Raw genomic sequence first — 19,509 nt, forward strand, 5'->3', positions numbered from 1 at the left:
AAGGACAGGTTCAAGTAGCTGGGGGCCTCAGTTCTACAGCTGCAATAAACTGAATTTTGTCAACATCCTATTGAGTTTAGAAAAGGTTCCTGAGCTCCAGAGAATGCAACTCAGCTGACTTGTGAGATCCTAAGCAGAGGACCCAGTTAAGCCATGCCCAGACCTGGCCCCTAGAAATTGTGAGATAATAAAATCAGGTTGCTAGAAACTGGTAAATTTGAGGTAATTTGTTACACAGCAAAAAGAAACTATCACAGGGATAAAGTAGCTTTGGGAAGAAAATCTAGAGCTTTAAATACATCAAGTAAAGCACAAAGTTGAAAATTTGAAGTAAATGACAAATTAATCTCAACCTAAAAATGAAAATCATGAAAGGGTGAAATCTATGAAACAGAAACAAATATATAACAAAGAAAAACACTGAAAATATTGGCTGTCTGTAAAAAAACAAAGTAACAAACCTCTGGTAACATTGTCAAGAAAAAAATAAGATACAAATAGTATCAGGAATTAAAGCAGATATCATTACAGTTATAGCAAATGTGAAAAATGTGAGAAAGAGCACTGTCTTAATAAGTTTGAAAATGCAGATGAACTGGAAAGAGTCTGAGGAATATTGAATTTACCAGTATCATTAAGAAGAAACAGAATTTGAACGTCATAAATAAAAGGAAATCAAATCAGTAGTCAACACAAGAGACACCAGGCTCCAAACACATTTCACCTATGATGTCTAACAGCTAAGCAATCAGCAGTCTAAAACTTACACAACTTTCAAAAAAACAGGTAACGTCACATTCTATTCCTGTAAGGCTAATATAGTCTTGGTACTAAGCACCTTCTAACAAACCAAATCCAGCTATTAAGAATGGACACAGCAGGTGGCATAGAGATTGATGCAGTGGACTCCCATGTGGTCAACCATGTTTTGAACTCACGCCCAGCACGTGCGTGCCCCAAATCCCAAGAGTATGGATTGTGATGTAGCCATCTCCCCCTCCCCTGGGGAGTGATTTCTTGCTTTCTGTCTCTAGTGAGCACACGTATAGCAAAAAAAAAAAACAAAAAAAAACAACCAACCACATCATGGCCCGGTTGGTTTTACCCCAACAAGATAAAGTCGGCTAGCCATTAAGAAACCAATTCATCTAACTGATCACACCAAGACTAAAGGTAGAAGGCTTAGCCTTGGTGGTGCACTTGACAGCAAAATGAACTGTAATGCTGGAAGCCACATGGCCGACCACGGACTCTGAGGCCCAGGTTGGCCTGAAAACAATGGGTACGTGTGTGCATGTTCAGGGTCTGGACAAGCGGGAAACCAAGGGGAAAAGGATCATGGAGGATCATGGCATGAATGTACCCTGTCAACAGTGCTTCTCTCTCTTGCTGATGTACATGCTATCACGAAACAAAATAAAGGTAGAAAAATCATGATTTTCTCAATAAATAAAAGTTTAGATAAAATCCAACATCAGTTACAATTATAAAAAACTCAAAGCAAACTAAGAATAAAAGGAAAATTTCTCAATTTAATAAAAAACTATCATAAAACGCTTCCAGGGTATTCTGAAAGCATTCATAGGGAACAGGACAAAACAAGAATGCTTAATTTATGACCACTTTTATTCAACATTACCCTTGGAGGTCCCTGCAAATGCAACTAGACAAGAAAAAGGGGAGAGAAAGTATGACAAATACAAATAAATCGACATTTAAAAAAAACCTATTTTTTAATTTGACGGGGGAGGGAGGGGACGGGGAGGGGGGAGAGAAAGCAAGCTGCCAGGTCTAGGACTCAAACAGCAGTTGGCCAAGTGGGAGACAAGTGCCTTAACCACAACACCTGCTGGCCCCAATCTACTGTTATTTACAAATGGTATCTTTGTAGGAGTTTTCAAGAAGTATGAGTTTATTCTGGTGCAAACCCCCTGAAATCCATGCAGTTTTTCATAACATGCATTTCATTTTCATGAACTTTCTGAAATCTCCGCCCTCTTGCCCCCTCCACAGTATACAGGAAGACCAAAAGAATCTACAAATAAGTTACTAGAATTGGAAAGAGAATTTTGCAAGGTTGCTGAATAGAAAACTCAACATTTAAATTGCATCTCTATATACCAGCAACAAACAAAAACTGTCTTATCAAAAAGTGGAACTTATTCAGACCAGTTAAAATTCTAACAGATTTTGTTTAGTTGAATTGATGTGCTAATTCCAAAATGTGTGCAAAAATGTGAAGAACTTGCGACAGCCAAATTCTTGGGGGGAAAAAAGGTATAGAAAGACCTGTTTTACTAAATATCGAAACTTTTTTTTTTTGGAGAGATTTTCACTGTAGGGCGCGTGTGCTCGCCAGACAGACAGAGAGAGACATAGAGACAGAAAGCGAGAAATCACCCCCCGGGGGGATGGTCATGCCGCAATCCCTTCTCCTCCATTCTCCTCTCGGGATCTTGGGCACGCACGCACATGCGCCCGGCGTAAGTTCTAAGCCACCGGGTCCGGGACACAAACCGCGGTCGACTACGTGGGAGTCCAGCGACATAGCCATTACGCTAACTGCTGGTTCCCAATATCAAAACTTTTGAAAGCTTTAGTAAGACGGTATGTTGTGTATGGACAAACTAACCAATGGAATAAAACAAATGAACCCAGATACAGACTCAGATAAATATGGGCAGAGATAACAGAAGAGTCATGTTCAATCACTAGAAAACGATGACTTTTCAAGAAATGAAAGATGCCCTGTTGCAAAAAAGAAAAAACAAACAAACAAAAAAAAAACAAACCTAGTTACCTATCTTAACTATACATTAAATTCAATTTATGCAGAAAACAAAATTATACATATTTTAGAATGTAGTACAGAAGATATTTACAACTTCCGAAGAGTGGATGATTTTTATAAACAAAACACAAAATACCAACAGAGAAAATGAATGACATATACTTTACCAGGAGCAAAAAGATAAACACTAACTGTGAAATATGTGAACCAGTTATAACCAACAGATTAAGATCCTTAATATATAAAGGAATCCTTCAATCAAAAAGTTAAATAGTCTAAGACCAGCAGTTAGCGTAATGGCTATGTCGCTGGACTCCCATGTAGTTGACCATGGTTCAAGTCCTGGACCCAGTGGCTTAAACTCATGCTAGGTGTGTGTGCGTACGTGCCCAATATCCCAAGAAGAGAATGGAAGAGAAGGGGTTGCAGCGTGGCCATCTCCCCTGGGGAGTGATTTCTCACTTTCTGTCTCTTTCTGGCGAGTGCACGCATCCTACAGCAAAAATCTCTCCCCCCAAAAATAAACAAATGTTAAATAGTCAAATTTTTGAAAATGGGCAAATGAAGGCCAGCTCTGTGGCCTGGCGATTAAGGCAGAGAAACCCCACATGGCCAACCTCACAGTTGAAGTCCCAGACCTGGAAACCTGAGTAAACAAGCTGGATGCATGTGCATCATGCCCAAATTCCCAGAAGGGAGATGGAAAAGGGACTGTGGCATGACCATTCACATCTTCCTCTGGTAAGTGCATGGGTCCTCTAGCAAAAAAAAAAAAAAAAGTAAAATAAAATAAAATAAAAAATTGTATAGAGACTTCAAAAAGAGAAAATTTAAATGTTAAATAAAATTTAAGTGCATGGAAATGCAAATTAACAGTGACCATTAGGTACCATTAAAGCCAGATTTTCAAAAGTTTTAGTCTTACAAAAGCAAATATGGTACCTTCTAACACTGCAGTGAAAACAATAAACTAAAAGAATTACTTTGGAAAAGTTAGATATCACCTAGTAAAACTGAAGATATGCATACATGATGACCCACCGATTATACTCCTGAGATCATACACAGTGTTAATAGGACATACATACCGGATGTTCCCAGTGGCTTTGTTTATAATAGCAAAATAATTTGGAACAATCCAAATTCTACCACAGTCGAAAACTCATAATGGTGCAAACTACAACCATATGGAAAACGAATGCCTCTCAATGTTGTGTCACAAAACAAGCACATGCAATATTCTAGTTATGATACAGAATACTTATAGAAAGTTCTGTCAATGTTTACTTCTGCTTTTGTAGAATGCAGATTTCGGTATTACTCCGTGTGTGGTCCATAGACCATACTCATCAGTCCACTCTTGTTAACGGCTAATAGAAAATCATACAGAGACTGAGCATTCAGAAACTCTGATGGCAATCTGACACTGCCAATACCCTTGAGGGCATGATTTTATATTTATAAAAGTCATCAGTTTGTGGTGGTTTGGAATTTTTTTAAGTGTGAGAACTAGTATTCATAACTGGTAAAAACACAAATGAAATTACTGTCACTACAAGCAGGTACTGGTCATCTCCACTGGTAAGATTCAGTGATACTCAGTAAAGGATACAGAGATTTCCAAGATAGGGTAAATATTTTCTTTCTTAACCTGAGCACTCTATATGAATGAATGCTTTATAATTTTCTCTTTAAATTGTACATGTTGAAAATCCTGTATCATAAATTTCAATCTGAAAAGTTTGAACATCTGTTATAGACAGCTTATTACCAATTTCTTAAAAAATATATATAAATATCTTGGACAGGCAGTTGGCATAAAAATATACCAAATAAGTGGTGGAATTATAGTTGGATTTTTTTTCTTTGAACCACTGTATATCAAATTCTTATGTTATTGTCTTTTAAAGGCAATAGTAATCCTTTAATACTAACCCTAAAAACAGATCATGTCTGACCAATATTACTTATACTATTTCTGTATTTCAGGAAGGAATCTAATTCCTAATGATGATATCTCATGAATAAAATGAAGAAATGTATATAGAAAAATAAAATCCCTATTTTCTTCCAAAAATTGGAAATACCTATAATGAAGGACTCAGATCAATAATCATCTTTATTGTCAACAAAGTTAAACATGTTGTCCTCCAGCAACAAGAACTGGATAATACTCCCCATGCCTGGATTAGAGATAAACTACTCATTACAGGCAGAACCACACAACCATGGGTGACTCCACGGAGAGACAAAATTAAACTCATTAAGGAAGACATCTTTGGTTTACATAGTCTCTTCTTTCCTCGCACCCTGTGAGTATCTTGGGCCTTAGAGTCCACTCTGCTCCATCACTTCTGTAACATCAGCTGCTCAAACAGTTAGCTATTCTTTTTTTTTTTTGGAGAGGTTTTCACTATAGGGCGCGTGTGCTCGCCAGACAGACAAGAGAGACAGAAAGCGAGAAATCACCCCCCAGGGATGGTCACGCCGCAATCCCTTCTCCTCCATTCTCCTCTCGGGATCTTGGGCACGCACGCACACGCGCCCAGCGTGAGTTTTAAGCCACCGGGTCTGGGACGCGAACTGCAGTCGACTACGTGGGAGTCCAGAGACAGCCATTACGCTAACTGCTGGTTCCCTACAGTTAGCTATTCTGTCTCCACCAATTAGGTTATATTCCTGGAGCTCAGGCTGTTATATTCATTTTAGAAACTTCTAGCAGAATACTTTGCGAATGATATACTGCTTTGTGTCATGTAAGAGCAACATGACTAGAAGCCACAGAACAACAGGGGCTAAAGAAAGACCAAGAGACTAGAATTGAACAAATGACAAAAATATAGTTACCAAGTCTTTTCATGTGGTGGGTACTGATCCCATGTGTTTTATAAACAACACATTTTATTAATTCTCATTGCACTAGATGCTACTACCTTGTAGCAGATGAAGAAACAGAAATATAGTTAATAAAATCACGTGTACAAGATCTTATAACCATGATTTGAACCTGGCTATGACTGAACTGCTATTGAGCTATATATAATAAAATTTAGGTAGCTAAGCCTTCGGAGATCTGCCTTTGTAAGGCAATATTGAACAGTGGTTGAAAAAGAGGGCTCCGGCTCCAGACGGCTATGGTTCATATTCAGATACTGCTAATCACTATGTGATATGAACAGATTTCTTAATTCCTCATCTGCAAAATTATATATATAAGTTCATAAGATTACTGCAAAGATGACATGGGGCAATACAAGCAAAACACTCAGTACAGCACCTAGCACAGAGTAAGCATTCAATAAAATATTAACCTGTTATTTACTGCTATTTTCCTGCTAGTTTTGTAGAACTGTCAGACTGTCCCCTCTGTGTTTTGAAGAGAAATTTTAAAAATGACAAATGAGTGCTCTACAACCTCAAGTTATTTTACTTAAAAATTAAGAGCTTTTTAGGGCAAGTGATGGACTTAACTTTTACCCACAGAAAATTTCAATAAGGAATGCAGAGAAAGTTAAAAATCAGGCAATGCAAAGGTGGTGTTTTTCTTCTTTCTTGGCCAGTTCCTTGGATTTTTTTTTCTTTTTCTTTTTTTGGTAGAGAGATTTTTGCTACAGGGCACATGTGCTTGTCGGAGAGACAGAGAGACAAGGAGAGAAAGTGAGAAATCACACCCCAGGGGGAATGGCCAAACCATAATCCCTTCTCCTCCATTCTCCTCTTGGGATTTTTTGGGCATGCATGCAAATATGCCTAGCATGAGTTTCAAGCTGCTGGGTGTAGACTCCAATTGTGGTCGACCAATGTGGGAGTCCAACCCCTTAACCACAGTGCCACCTGCTGCCCATATGTTTTAATGAAATATCAAATAAGTAATCACTCTCATTACAAAACTGTACTCCAAGTTGTAAATTTATAAGGAACGTTAGAAAATTTTAAATCCTGACAGAAATAAGTAAAATCAGTTTAAGATTTTTACATTCTATGAGAAACTGATTAATACAGTCCCTTAGAACCAATGTCTATTAATTTAGAGAAATTTCTTTTTCTTTCAAAAGTAAATGAAAATCCTTTTATTTATATATCAACTTTTTAATTTTTGAAGACAAAAGTCAAACAGTCTGCATTGTCCTATTTAACTATTAATAAAAATGTTATACATTTACAAACTGAAACAAAACTGGACAGTACAGGAACTTAAATGACATCTTTCGAAGAGTAAAATTGCTTTTCAGTCAACTTTATTTTCAAAGTTGGTTATCATCAAGCCTGGATGGAAGTTGTAAACCACAAACCATTTGTTTAATAGAAAAAAGAATGTTTAGATTTTTAGCAAAGTAATGTCTTAAAATGTATCTTTACACAGTTGGAATTCTGATATAAACTTGTATATCAAGTCACTTTCCATCATTTATTTTACCTTTAAAAATATATACAACTATGATGTTAAATATGCATTTTGAGCCGTCTGCCCAAACATAAATATTTGAGAAATTCAAACTGCTGCAATAAGTTATGGAAGGACTAAAGAAAAAGATAAGCTACAAAATATACAGTAGGAGGAAGAAAAAAATGTTACTTAGCATTTATGTCTGGATAGATACACTCTCTCTAAATTGTCTAATACATACTCACTTGAACACAGACAACCATCAAAATTAAACCGATTACATAGAGACTAGACTAAGCTCACAGTATTTCCTAAAACAGTAACTGTGGATAGCAAAAATTTTAATATAACTCAAATACACTTTGTGGTAAGAGTCAAAATCAGGAAGTTTTGAGAGGCACAAATTAAATGAGCGCATTACCTGCCTATGCCGAACTCACGAGCTCTACACCCGCCCCGGTACCACCACAGCAGAAGTATCTGAACACAGGAAGTGCAGTTAGCCAGAAAAGGACATTTCACATCTGCTTAAGCTCATCAGTCACATTAACATTAGTGCTGAAAATCTTCAAATCTAAATGTAAAGGGACCCTTCGAGTAGCTGTAGGACAACTCCAGTACAAGAACCCAAATAGAGAAATCTGTAAAATCTGAAATTTTACTTCTTAATCCACAGACAGATGTTATTTAAAGGGCTGCCATTCAGTCTTCACAAATCTTAAAATTAAAGGGTTGAAAACATGTTTTCCCCTTGCTGCACCATGGCATGTGAAATAGGCAAGCACGACAACTGAATCCCCGTTGCTCTCACATGGGAAGTGTATACACGTATTTTAAGACACCTTAGAATTAAAGTTAACTTCAGGTCCGTAACGGTAAGTGAGTAGAACTGCTATCTGATCAGTATTCCACAGCATCGTGTATCAAAATTTCTCTATGACAGCTTTGTTCAGCATTGATCACCTTTGGGTGGGGAAGGAGGCATGGCAGAAAAACACTTGCAATTTTTTTTTTTTAAAGAGCAGAAAAGCTTTAAATATCTATACAGTTTTACATCATCTTGTACTCTCTTCTAGAAGACTTGGAACAAAATCTTATTTCAATCAGCTCAATCTACACAAGTTAGAAAATATAAATACAGTCTAAACCCTATAGTGTACAGAATATGCACTATTTCTCATTAAATGAAGTACAATCAATGAAGATTATCAAATAGAAAACATACTCAATGTTCTATATTTTAAAATAATTTTAGAGATGCTAACTAGAGACTGCAGAAATAAAATGTGCAAGACAAGAAAAAATAAAAAGCCAGAAGAAACTAACTTCTCAGTGCATTATACCCATGAGGCTAAAATGTATAGCGCTTATGTGATATTAATAGTGCAAATGTTAACCATTTAAAATGGGAAAGACTCACAGACAGTAAGACACATAAGGGCAAGAATCAGACAAAATGTTAAAACACATCACCTTTTTTCTTTGTAAAAGGACTGAAAATGTAATCAGTACAGATAAACAAAATTTTTCCATTTCATTTGCCCCCATTGTGCTGTCTTAAATTATTCTGCAATTATCCTACCTGTTGTAATTGTCTGATTTTTAAGGCCTGTATAAACTCTATTATGGTACTGAAACTTAACTGTTTTCTATGGTAAGAATGCCTTTATATAAAAAGGACACAGCTGGATAGAAATCATAGAATAAACAAAAACAAAAACAAAACAAAATCACACCTGACATTTTCCAGACTAGTGAGAAATGAATTATATCGTGATGTATCAATTAAAAATTGTATCCATGTTACTAAACACATTTCTATGGGTAGATTTTTTCCCCTCCATAAAATTAAACAGTGCAGAATAGGCTTGAGCTACAGTTAATCACATTTGATTTTTTTTTAAAAATAAAACTTTATTCACTATAAACAATTAAAAGGCAATTTTCTTCCTCCATTACGCATGTACACACATTAAATCTATGGTTTTTAAAATATCAGCTACCTATAATAAAAGTACTTTTAAATGGCTAAAATGAATCAAAATACCAAAATTTAGTGTGCCAAGAGTCAATATAAACAACCAAGAAAAGAGTAGATCATTGGTGTTGAATATTTAACATGAATAGCCCAAAATAAGTTCCAAAGTTTTTCCACCTTTACAAATAAAAAAAAGGTGTCCTTTCCACAGTGTGGGGATACGCATTGTGTATCCTGCCCAATAAGTGTATGGGTAAGGTCTTAAAAATGTTGCCAATATTAAGTCCTTCAGTACCTAAATTAATTAGAGGACAGCAATATTACAGTGGCAATGGTGCATCAACTCTCAGAATGCAGTTATGATCCAACCCGAGTTGTAGTGGTTCTTTTATCTGAGAAAAAGCTTTTCAGAAGAAATACCTGCCCTATGCTAACCACCAGAAGAATGAGGGCTTCCCCTACTGACCAATAGGCCACTCGTGTATTTAGATCCTCTGCTCGGCTTCGGCCCTGAGCTTCTCTCAAGCGGAAATGTGTTTGATAATCGATGACAGACTTCAGAGCTTCGTGAATTGAAACGCAGGCAGATTCCATCTAAACAAAAATATGTTCAGTTAGTATGCTTTTTTAAGATTTCATTTTATTTATTCATTTAATCATTTCAAACACACACACACACACAGAGTGAGAAAGCAAGCCACCAGGACCAGGTCTGGGACTCAAACTGTGGTCAGTCATGTGGGAGTGTCCAGCGCCTCAACCACCATGCCACCTGCCAGTCCCCAGTTAGTACGTTTTTTAATACTTCAGTGTTAGTACACTCCATCTAGCACAATCATCTTTTTTTTCCCAATTTGATCTTAACTCTCAATGTGATTAGCATTTTACCACCTTGTCATCCACCCATCCATTCATGCCAGTTGTCCTGGCAATGAAACCCTTCTACTGATTCCTCTGAGGACATCTAACAAAGCTAGAGATCCACGAGATGGCTGTGGCCCGAACTGGGATGTCCATGCCGTGCCCGGGGAAGGTGGCAGACAGCACACTAAGCTAATAGCAGGAGTACTCAGCAGCTAAGGCTGGTGGCTACGGAATCTGAAGCCCTGGTTCTCAAAGAATTGGGAGGAAGAAAATGTCAGGTCTGTAAGTTTACCAATTAAGAAAGCCCAAATAGATACAAAAATAAACCAAACACACAAAAACAGGTGGTTACTCAAAGTTATTTGAACTATTTTAAAAACAGACCTAACATGTTTACCAAAATCCTTAGCTAACTTCTAATTCTTAAAGTAATACATCAGAATAAAAATGTCTTTTTTTTTTTACATTTATCTATTTGTCAATTAAGTCTTCTCCCTGCCAGTCAACTAGAATACAAATATCCCCAATAGGATGTCATTTTCATTGTCACTTTGTAATCAGTTTGTAGCCTTCATCTGATAACATCTTGCTTTTTTACATGTTTATTACAGAATCCATTAGAGAAAGGTTAAGTATCTAATTTTTTATAAACCTGGGTTTAGTATTTTTCTACTGCAAAAACTTAACCCTTCTGATGAAATCTAAGCTCTGCTATCATTTTACATCACAAGCCAGGTAGAGTCATGCGCTATCTCACATTTAGGTCAACAGGCCACCTGCATGGTGAGGTCCACAGGAGCTGCAGGCTGTACTGCACAGTGCAGACATGCAGTAGACCAGACCATCAACATCTGTGCGGGCATCTCTGTGATATTCATATGACAAAATTGCCTAACGACCAATTTCTCAGAACATATCCCCACTGTCACGTGGAGCATGACTGTATTAAGAATATTAAAAACACCGGGTGTGTGTGCATACGTGCCCAAGATCCCGAGAGGAGAATGGAGGAGAAGGATTGCAGCGTGGCCATCCACTCTGGGGGGGGGGTGATTTCTCGCTTTCTGTCTCTCTGTCTCTCTCTGTCTTTCTGGCAAATGCACGCGCCCTATAGCAAAAACCTCTCCAAAAAAAAAAGAATATTAAAAACAAACCTGTGTTTATTTTAACTTTAATTAGGAAATAATATAAATATTTAATAATATTCTACCAAAGTATAAAATGAATAATTATATAAATACTCAATTAAAGGTATATTTAGGGTTGGCCCATTGCATGGTGGTTAAGGTGGTTAGATCCCCACATGGCCACCTACACAGTCTGAGACCTGGCTTGAGAAGCATGCTAGGCACGTGTGTATGCATGCCTAAAATTCTGATAGGAGGGAGAAATGGAGAAAGGACTCTGTCATGACCATTTCCAGTGGAAAATGATACACTTCCGTTCTTTCTCTCACATACATGAGCTTTGACAAATTTTTTTTTTTTTAAAGTTACTTTATGAGACCAGCAGTTATAGCATAACGGCTATGTCGCTGAACTCCCATGTAATCGACCATGGTTTGAGTCCTGGACCCGGTGGCTTAAACTCACACCAGGCACATGTGCGTGTGTGCCCAAGATCCCAAGAGGAGAATGGAGGAGAAGGGATTGCGGCGTGGCCATCCCCCCGGGGGGTGATTTCTTGCTTTCTGTCTCTCTGTCTGTCTCTGTCTTTCTAGCAAGCGCACACGCCCTATAGCAAAAACCTCTCCAAAAAATAAAAATAAATAAATAAATAAATAAAAGAGTTACTTTAGGGACCAGCAGTTGACATAATGGTTATCCCCCCTGGGTGGCGATTTCTCGCTTTCTGTCTGTCTTTCTCTGTCTATCTGGCGAGCACACGCGCCCTATCGCAAAAACCTCTCCAAAAAGTCTCCGTGAAGGAGGGGGGGGTACAGGGGCAGCAGGTTACATAGTGGTCAAGAAGATGCTGGACTCCCACAGGGTTGACTGTGGTTCAAGTCTCGGACCCGGCATCTTGAAACTCATGCTGGGTGCATGTAACTGTGTGCCCAAAATCCCAAGAGGAGAATGGAAGAGAAGGAACTGTGGCGTGACCATTCCCACCGGGGGATATTTCTCGCTTTGTATGTCTCTGTATCTCTGGCAAGCACATGTACCTTATAGAAAAAAAAAAAAAAACCTCAAAAACCCCCCTGAAGGCCAAGTCAGTAGGTGACATGGTGGTAAAGGTGCTTGATCCCACACAGCCGATTCTGTCGTTCTAGTGCTCGATCTGGCAGCCTGAAAATCACACTTAGTACCCAAATGGTGTGGGTTAATGGAGACAAATGGTAATATTAGTAAAGTTACCATTTATCCTTCATATTCTAGTTGATTATTTTATTTTGAATTTACTGGCTGGCAAGTTTCTTCTTTTTTTTTTAAGAGATTTCTTGCTATACAACATGTGTGCTATGAGAAAAGGAGTCTGAGTGGTACTAACCATGTTATTACTACTCATTTCCCATGTTTACCCATTTACGTTTTGGTAGCGAGCTACCAAAATTCACAAAGTAATGAATGTAAGTTATAAACAATGTTCCCAAAGAAAAATCATTTCACTAAACACAGTGCCTTTTAACCAAGATCTTAAGAAAAAGAAAACATTTCCTAAAACAAGAGCATTTGTGTACATCTTGCTAATCCTTACTGTGCTTAGGTTTTTGAGTTAAGGGTCTTATTGTTAAAACTGCATGTCTCTCTCCATGGCTTTGGCCAAGAGTCAATGGAAACTGGGAACACTAACATGACACTTTATGGTTTTGTTTTGTCCTCTCAGGATCTGGGGCACACATGCACACATGGTCAGCATGATTTTCAGGCTGTCAGGTCTGGGACTCAAACTGCGAAATCACCATGTGGGATCCAGCTGCCTTAACCTCCATGCCACCTGCTGGCCCCAGTTTAAGGTCTCAATAAATAGGTGGTATGTAAGTAATTCCTTCTAATGCCTGTTTCGGTATCTTTCAGATAATAGTCTAAACTAACACTATAGTTGATGTAGAAATAAAACAACCGTCTACCATTGTTAGATAACTTATCATAAAACGTAATACTTTACCTTAAGTTACAGTGAAAGTCACTGTAACAGCAGTGCTGGTAACAGGACTGGTAATTATGACTACCACATGGTGCCTTTATATACAAACTTGCTTCCAGTTACACCAAGCTACTCAGGTATGGGAACAACAGTCCTTCATGGGTTACAGACAATGCCTCAGAATGCCGCAGCACTGTGTGGCCTTCCTAACACTCCTCTTGCTGCTGACCTGTGACCTTCGTTCCATGTCAATGCTTCTTTTTATATTCACACTTAACATGTTCATAAATCTCTTAATATTGATTTTCACTACACAGTGTGAAGTCCTCTGTGAAAGGCCTAGTCCACTTTAAGAAGTAAAATTTCCTTCCCTTAAATATACTGCCATTATCCTGCTAACTTTATACTTACCTGGGTAAGAGCGCTGACTCGGTTCTCACTAGGAAATAAAGGTGGATCTTCTCCAACTTGAAAATCAAAATACACGGTTTTATGGGTGAAAGTAGAAAATTCATTGCTGAAGCAAAATTTGTATGTCCCATTTTTGGAGGCTGTGAAGGTAAAACTATCATACTGTTTCTTCATCTCTTTGTACAACACTTTACCATCAGGGTCTTCTAATCGACAATCTACATCATAGTGACCACCAGTAATCACCTGTAAGAAATTAAAAAATAAATATGTAAGAGATCACTGCGACAAACAAGTTTGAGAAACTGCCCAAGTTTTCTGTAAAAATGGCCATGTGGTTACAGGTAGAGAACTCTTACTTTAATAGACAGTGTTACATGAGGAGGCAGACTTCCCATTCAAAGTTTTACAGAAACTGAACAAGTATCCTGACAGGAGAGAGGCGCTGTTCCTCGCCCTGAGCTAGTCAGTCACCTGTGCTAGTTAAGGGATACCTATTATATCATTTCATTCTCCTATCAGTCCTACAAGAGATACACATATATGTGTGTGCATATATTAAATTTTAGTTATTTAGCAAAAACTAGTTTTTCTGTTTTTTGGGGTTTTTTTTCACACAGAGAAGGCAGGTGCCCTTCCCACCCACTCTTCTTCTATCACCCACTCCCCTCCCTTACTGCCTTACAGTCTCTGATATCTACACTTATCCTCTCTACTATCAAATCTTCGGATCTTTCCATCTGCCATAGAGAGCAGACATTCAGTATATATTGAATGGGGCTATACAATGTGTATCTTTCAAAGCCTGGTTCATTTCACTTAACACTAAATCCTCTATATTCATCCACTTTGAATCAAACAATAGGGTCTCACTGTTTCATATGGCTGACTGAGAAAATGAAGTTGAAATAAGTAACTTCTTCAAGATTACTTATTAGTAAGCAGCAGAGGCAGACTTTGAAGTCCAAAGTCATATTCTTAAGCCCTAAACTTACTGCCATGTAAAATTTTCCTTCTAAAAATTTTATCACCCTGTTTCCTCTTCGTATTATCCAAGCAAACACACAGTGTAGTGATGCAGAAAGGTAGGTCCGTCCTCTGCATAACACCCCACATACATGCCTTTCATAGAACAGAAGCTCATTTCCCAAAATTACAAACAGATTGTTTTTCTTACCTTCTCTAGTCAGTTATATGAAATGTGGTACATTTTACACAGCATTATAATAAAATAACTTATGGGCTCTTCTAAGTGTTTTACAACCCTGTTCCCAAGAGAAGCATAATTGAATAACAATGGTGTTTAAGATGTTTAAATGCTTGCAATTAAAGCAAAAACAAAATAGATCCATACAAAAGGAAATAAGCCTTTTTACCTGGAAAGTCTGTGTCTAACAGCAGGCACACAGAGAGGAAGGGCAAGGGGTAGGTGGGGTGTTCAAGAGAGCTAGAGTGATTTTCCAGGACTTAGGCTTAAGTAGTTGCAATGTGGAATTTGGTTATTTGAGAAAACAGATTTTTTCCCCCTGAGGTAACTGGATAGAATTAAAGATGAAATGAAGAAAGGATTAAAGAGAAAGGTCTTCTTACATGAGAAACAAATGAGCAGAAAGGAGAGAGAGAGGGGAGACAGAAGAGATGGAGAAAGAGGGCATCTTAAGAAAGAAAGTGCTGAGCAGGAGACTGTGGGTTTGAGGGTTCTTAACCACCAGGTTGTTATCTTCAAGTCTGAACCCCCTGGGTTAGCATAATATGTAAGGCTGGTTAACAACGTAATAAATCAGTTGATTAGAGAGGTCAAACTTTGGAATTCAAAGAAGGATCTGTTACTTATGTGACCTTTTATCATTTAAGAGAGGTGATGACTAACAACTATGTTACAAGGTCATTTTGATAATTAAATGAAATATAGTTATGGACTTAGAACAGGAAAAATACATAAGTGCTAATATGTGGACAAAAGGTTTTGATGTAAGAAAAAAGTGTTTTGGGAACTAGCAGTTATTGTGATGGCTATGTCGCTGGACTCCCGCGTAGTCGACCGCGGTTCGCGTCCCGGACCCGGTGGCTGAAAACTCACGCCGGGTGCGTGTGCGTGCGTGCCCAAGATCCCGAGAGGAGAATGGAGGAGAAGGGATTGCGGTGTGACTATCCCCCCTGGGGGGTGATTTCTCGCTTTCTGTCTCTATGTCTCTGTCTGGTGAGCGCACGCGCCCTATGGGGGGGGAGGGGAGGAACCTCTCCAAAAAAAAAAGAAAAAAGTGTTTTATCAACTCCCTTCCCCCAAAAAGTCAATAACCTTTCCTCTAGGTGAAAATAATGATTTCATTTTTTATATGCCCAAATATTCATCCTTGATCATTCTATTCTGAATAATCAAATACATATACACAAATGGAATAGAGCCAGAATGATCATTATCCCACTTCTCCTCTACCAAACTTTTTTTGGTGTGGAGAGGTTTTTGGCTATAGGGCACATGCACTTGCCAGAAAGACACAGAGAGAGAGACAGACAGAAAGCGAGAAATCATCCCCTGGGGGAATGGCCATGCTACAATCCCTCCTCCTCCATTCTTCTCTCAGTATCTGGGGCACACACACATATGCGCCCAGCCTGAGGTTAAGCCACCAGGTCCGGGATTCGAACCAAGGTCGACTACATGAGAGTCCAGCGACACAGCCGTTATGCTAACTGCTGGTCCCCTCTATCAGACTTTTAAGACAGATAATCTATTTCACTTAAACCTATTTAGTTACCTACAAACAAAACTGGGGATCATTCCAAGATCAGTGTCCCCACCTGGCCAAAGATCAACTGCTCTTATCGCCTCTCCAACCCATGCTGTCCCTTTCACTTCTCACCCGATTGAGATAGGGCTACCTAGTGCCATTCCTAAAGGGCCTTCCCACAGCCCTCCCCCTTCCTCTCACCCAGGGCTTCTGGACCTCCACACACCCCCCACCTGGGACTGGAGGGCTGTGCGGCCTGTGCCTTGCTGCAGGTTCAGCAACATCTCTGATCTGTCCACCAGATGCCAGTGGGAGCAGAGGAGGCCAAACTTTCCCTCCCACCCCAACCCCTACCAAGCGCTTATTTAAAACCTTTTGATCATTCCAGGCAGCCTACAGAAAAATCTGAACCTATTAACAATGGCACACAATTCCCCTGTATCTCCTCCAGGTAAGCTTAGCACCTCCTGTACTCACATCCTTGCTCTTCCTGAACTCTTTAAAAGAGCAGACTACCAGAAGTTTTGTGAACAAGTATTTGCTTTCCACCTGCCCTGACAGTGGCAGCTGTTTGCTAAACAATCACGAGATCTGAAATGACAATGCTTACACTCTACAGTTTATTACGGGAAGAACGCAATGCAAGCCACCACAGCCAAAGGCTGTCTCACATCCAGAGGTGTGGCACCTTTATCGCCCCTCTGAGGTGTGTGGCCAGACACATCTCTCACATTACGAACACCTAGCATGCAAAGAACATCCTAAAACCCAAGTGGTTTTGTGCGTTTTCAGTATTTTGATGGTTACATTGGCATATTCCTGCTATATAACCAGTCTCAACAGCAGTTACTGGGGAGTTCACCAAGATCAGGTGCAGGTCAATTTTTCTATTATCAATAAACAATGTTACAAACTGGTACAAACCACCCGGAAAACCTTTGGATCCACAATTACAAAGAAAAACTATCATCACTCGGAGTATTTCAGGGCCCTTGAAAAACTTCAGCAAAGGAGCTCAGGCTAAACCTCTCACAAACACGTCTGCCAAGGCCTTTCTTCCTTCTTCCATCACCCCACAGAGCATCTCCTGCTTATCCTTCCAGACTCAGCTCAAACGTCGGCCCCTTCTGTGCTCTGCTGGCAATACATGTGTATATGCACTAGGTACTTTAACGTCGCATCTAACAGTATATGAAAATGTGTGTCCGTAATGTCCAGGCCGGTTTTATTTACAAGTATAATACAGTAGTCAGAATTTAACTTAGGATTGCATCCTGATTTTCAAGTTTCTGGGTTTGGTGACCTTGTTCTTAACTAATCTAAACCTCCGTTTTGTCAGTAAAAAAGAATTATGAACTATTATTTTCTATCAAATTTTCCCAAGGAATAACTAACATACCTGCAATACTTAACTTATGGTCTCCGCATAACAGATGCTAATTTTTTTTAGCCATTGTAGTATTCTGAGCACCAAGCACTCTGTTTGCTTATTTATGAATTGAAGGAATGTTTATTGAACACAAAGGATATTCAGGCTTACACTTGTATTAAAGTTCCTGCTATCTTCTTTGCTGTCCCTTGGCCCTCATCTGTGAAGTTAAGCAGGTCTAAGGCTCATACTTAGCCTCCCTTCTATTCCTCACTACTCCAAATCGTCACCGAGTTGTTAATTTTATCTACTACAGTCTCCTCAGTCCTTTCAATGCCCCCACTAGCCTAGTGCATCCTTTGTCCAGACCACCATAAAGGCCTCCTAATAACCCGTCTCTGTTCACAGCCATCTGCGAGGCCTTACCACACCCTCTCAATTAGCACCAGCTATTTTCCATGCCGTTACTAAGAACACTTTGGGTCACGTCAGGGGCTGTTTACAGCCCTCTGATGTCCTCCCACACTCTGCAAAAACTAAAACCCGGCCAACCTGTGGCGCAGCACTAAGCACTGTGCAGAGGAAGCCGAAGCAACGTGGCTGACGAGGAACTGAACACGAGGAACTGAATCCTTGCTTTGGAGGTTTACACACCAGGCATGAGCACATTCGCATGCCCAGGATCCTGACAGGATGGAGAATTAGAGAAAAAGGACTGCATGGCCAGGCCCATTGTGGGGAACCTCTCTCACAACACAAGATGCTAGTTCTGCTCCTAACGCAGTTTTAATGAATGAGCAGGTACTAATTAAGAAGGGCAAAAATGGGGCCAGCAGGTGGTGTGGTGGTTAAGGCGCTGGACTCCCACATGGTCCAAGGTAGTCCGAGTCCCTCTCTGGAGTTTTTAAAATCACACCTGGCACATGTGGGTGCATGCCCAAAACAAAGAAAGAATGAAGAAGGTATGGCCATCCCTCCTGCTGGTGATTTCTCACTTTTCCTCCCTGTCTCTCTTTCTCTCTCTATGGCAAAAACTTAAAAAAAAAAGGACAACATGGGAGGGGCAACATCCTGACCGATGATGGCAGCGACCCTATTTTAATCACTTCGGTGTTACCAGTACCTAGTGCATAATAGCTGCTCACGAAAACTGAAACAAAGTAAAGATGGATCTAGCCAAATAAAGAAACGAATTCTGCTCAAGCTTTTGTTTGCTTTTTGTTTGTTTATCTAATCCCAAAGATCTGAAGGGGCTTCTCATTTCCAGAGAATTTTTTCTATACCACCTTGGCTGGTCCTTCGGCCTCTAACGCAGCTCTTCAATGACACGGACCTCCTTAAACAATTGTCCTGGTATCACTGGAAAACTGAAAAGCAAGTGGGCAGACACTGGCAGCACTTTAAATCCGATTAAAGTGGAGGTGTGGATTTCACAGTGGGGGTTGACACTGGGCACTACAGAGTCGGAATAATTTTTGAAAGAACAATCTTAAGAGAAATGTTCAACAGCACTTCACACAAAGGGCACAGAGAATGGCAAGAAATGTCACTAGAGGAAGCCTTTCAGTAATGCACGTATGGTGTGGCAGTGATCCTGGGGACCACCACGGGGCGGAGAATCACGGACCGCGGCGCGGCAGCCCGCGGGTGGCAGCCGTCCCCAGGGCCGCGAGCGGGGTCCGGGAGGAGCGGGACCCGGGGGGAGCGGGGCCCGGGGGCTGCCAGGCCCGCGCTACCTGGAACTCGAGGGTGCACTTGGTTCCCTGCGCGATGTCCTCGTAGAAGCACTGCTTGGCGTTGTCGGGCAACTCGAAGGTGATCTCCGAGGCGTGCGCGGGCCCCGGCGGCAGCAGCAGCAGCAGCAGCAGCGCGAGCATCCTGCAGCCCCAA

General features: G+C 39.9%; 1 protein-coding gene across 1 annotated transcript; it reads right to left on the reverse strand.

Moving 5' to 3' along the window:
- Positions 1-7,622: 7,622 nt before the first annotated feature.
- TMED7 (transmembrane p24 trafficking protein 7) lies at positions 7,623-19,484 on the reverse strand (the record flags this gene model as incomplete). The annotated part of the gene is given in 3 exon segments (XM_014591531.2): positions 7,623-9,750; positions 13,519-13,764; positions 19,356-19,484. Coding segments are annotated over 3 exon segments (612 nt in total), but the record flags the coding sequence as incomplete, so codon positions are not given.
- Between the last annotated feature and the right edge of the window lie 25 nt (positions 19,485-19,509).

The sequence above is a fragment of the Tupaia chinensis genome, unplaced genomic scaffold (genome assembly GCF_000334495.1).
Source record: "Tupaia chinensis unplaced genomic scaffold, TupChi_1.0 Scaffold000591_1, whole genome shotgun sequence".
NCBI lineage: Eukaryota > Metazoa > Chordata > Mammalia > Scandentia > Tupaiidae > Tupaia > Tupaia belangeri.